We start from the raw sequence: 2,918 nt of genomic DNA on the forward strand, positions 1-2,918 counted from the left end.
CTTGTTGTAATGAAATAACTGAACAATAATGGCTCCTTAGGGGCCAGAAAATATTCTTAAGTAATGACCAACCTATGCATTCCTTCTTTTTGTACTTTTACCACCGAGTTGTCGGGCCTAGCTCGCGAACTAATTTCGACCTTTCCCTAAGTCTTATTTAATCTCTGTTGATTCTCTTATAAAATCTTAATTTCATAAAAGTTACTTCACTCTGGATAACTTGGTCGACTGACTCAAATTGTGATCGATCACTCTTTCTTTGATTCTCCCACCACAAGTCTCTGTAAAGAACACGTTTTTTTATTTACTATTTTTAGGCATGCATGGACATGCTAACCATCTGACTTGGGAAGATAGAACAATCGTTGGCAGAACCCAAAAACCTCCAACAGAACCTCAAAAATGAACAACAACTTAGTTAATGCATCCGATCAATCGAAGTAATCTTTGACTGCGTGGGCCAAGACAAAAATTTTAGTGTGGTTCCAAAGCAAAAACAGTCGACAAATTAAGCACGTTTACTAATGGAGGTCAGACAAGACAGTCACAATTAAGAAACTCATCGCGATAGTTTAAACCCAAAGAAATGCCGACTTTGAATTCAAACGTCTTTAGTGTACAGCTTTGCAACTTCCAAAATGTTTATTCTATCCGAAAATACTGCAGCGCCAACTTTGCAACCAAACAAAAACTGTTAAATAAAAAATAGAAGAAAGAACTAAAAGACTTTCACGCAGTTATTTCAGTTTGTAGAGATTCCGGCTTCCAGATCTTTAACTGCAGCTTACATTGGCCTGTGCTTGTCATGATGCCCTTCACGCGGTAACCTTCACTTATTTGTTTCTCATGCCAGCCGTCATCACCTCGGAAGGGATTGTGATTGTAATACATGAAAGACCACACATTATAGTCAGCTTCTGTCTTATTGCGATAAACCTTGGCATCCCACCAGTTTTCAAACAAATTGCGGTCGAATGGTACACTGAACATGACTGCTACGGTCATGTTGTCATCTGGGATAAAGAAGGTAATCACCCCCACACTTCCTCTTGGTAGACCAGTTGGTTTCGTGGCCGTATACAGAATTGCTTCCTGGCTCTTCACGAATTCGGGTAGGACATTTGGGCCGGGGGAACCGGAATAGAAGTATGCATTCATTGCATTCCACTGATGGGATGTTTCATTAGCGATGCCAATGGCAATTCCCCGATTTGTGGGTGACATTGATTTGAAAACTTCTTCCAGAACTTTTGGTCCTAACTGATCGGCTGGTATCACTGGATCCATTGTGCTCTCCTCGTTCTAGGCCACTAATCCTACAAAGAAATTAGGCCATTTAAAATTTTAAGATGGCAACGACACTGTGGCTGAGTTCAGTTCTGTCTTCTTCAGCAGTCGGCCACAATAAAGTGTTCTTAAGGCACCAATCCAAGAGAGTTATCGTATCCTCAACAAGTAGTTTTATTGGTAAATACGAGCAGTTGCATGTAATAAAGAAAATGTGACTTTCTCTGTCTAGCGCTATGCATGACTTGTTTAGAAAAACAAGCCCTCGATTTCACTTCTAACTTAAAAGCGTAACACCTCGATTGCCCATCTAGAGGCTCAACAAAGTGCAAACGCATATTCAAGCCCTATGATATCGATATTTCATTCTCCATTTTGTTGCTGCGCTTGACTTAAGATGTCCTTAAAAAAAACCTTGTGCGGCTGAATGAAATAAATTGAAGTTTGAAAGCCAAAATGTTATATCTCGTATTGTCTTCACTGTAATCATGAATGTATTGCATTTCTTCCCTTAGTTATTCCTTTTTGGAAATAATTATTTCACAAGTTCTCACTACGAATACAAATTAAATTTTCAAGCTAGCAACAAAAGATAACAGTAGTGATCCTGCCGGCATGTGGCTAGTTTACTGCATTGCAAAGTAGCGCGCTCTAATGTGGTCTGAATGATGGACATCTCTCGGCAAAATGCTTCATTTCTTCAGCATCTATATCTCACACAAAAATAAGCTCTTTAACAACAAGTTCGAGTCGCTTAACGTAGGAATTTGCAATGCGACGCCACACAAGTTATTAAGGCAGCAAATGGATGCATGCATGACCTCATTTAGATCTCGCTAAATTAAAACATTTGAAATCGTCTGAAAATCATTCTTTGAGAAAATCAAGAAATGTCGGAATGAAAATATGTTTTCAAGCTCCTTCCTTTTTTACGTTCGTGAGGGAGTAGCTTACTAAAGAAAACGAGATAGCCATGCCAAGTTTCTCTTTATATCTCCATACAGTAGCCCATTCTTCAAGCTCAAAAATATGCGTGGAATCTTGTTCGCCTTTTAACAAACGGAGTTAAAAAGCTGACACCACTAGCATATGAAATAGATCCATCTCAAATATATTATGTAGATTGTAAAACATATGCGCTAACAAGTCTCTTCAATTTAAAAAGTAAATGCCTTGAAGCTAGATTTTACGGTGCTGCTAAATGACCGGCATCCAGTCAAGGTTTTCAAATCACTGGAAGGCTTTTGCACTTAGAAAATCGGATATGGACCCATCTCCCCCCTTCCCCCTAAGAAAGGATTAGGGGCTAGAAATGTTTGCTTGTGTTAGCAAATAAAAGACCGGTAGTCCTTAAATTTTGGTAAATTTGATGAATCAAGGGAACTTAGTCAATCCAGACTACTACGTATCGATAACGAAGTGCTAAGCGATCCTGAACGGCCTTACAGATCACACATTTAAAGCTAGGTTTATGCCAGACTCAAAGCACCAAAACTGAGTTTCTAGTACATGATGATGATGCATTTTTCTAATTGTTTAAATTTGAGCCTTAACTAGCATATTGGTTAATACTCACCTTCAGAGGTGGTGGAACAACGTTCTGACTCAAAGCTATCAGACGGGCGCACTTA

General features: G+C 39.1%; 1 protein-coding gene across 1 annotated transcript; it reads right to left on the reverse strand.

Annotated features, from left to right (window-relative positions):
• Positions 1–284: 284 nt before the first annotated feature.
• LOC131772873 (DELTA-stichotoxin-She4b) lies at positions 285–2,918 on the reverse strand. The gene is made up of 2 exons (XM_059088832.2): positions 2,864–2,918; positions 285–1,316 (listed from the first exon to the last, which is right to left on the reverse strand). Exon 2 carries the CDS (start codon positions 1,285–1,287, stop codon positions 730–732), a length of 558 nt encoding a protein of 185 aa, XP_058944815.1. The 5' UTR covers positions 1,288–1,316; positions 2,864–2,918; the 3' UTR covers positions 285–729.

The sequence above is a fragment of the Pocillopora verrucosa genome, chromosome 11, assembly GCF_036669915.1.
Source record: "Pocillopora verrucosa isolate sample1 chromosome 11, ASM3666991v2, whole genome shotgun sequence".
In the NCBI taxonomy this organism is placed as follows: Eukaryota; Metazoa; Cnidaria; class Anthozoa; order Scleractinia; family Pocilloporidae; genus Pocillopora; species Pocillopora verrucosa.

What these genes read in the sequence shown, in the direction of transcription:
- LOC131772873 (XM_059088832.2), bottom strand. Translation starts at nt 1,287, where the DNA reads ATGGATCCAGTGATACCAGCCGATCAGTTAGGACCAAAAGTTCTGGAA.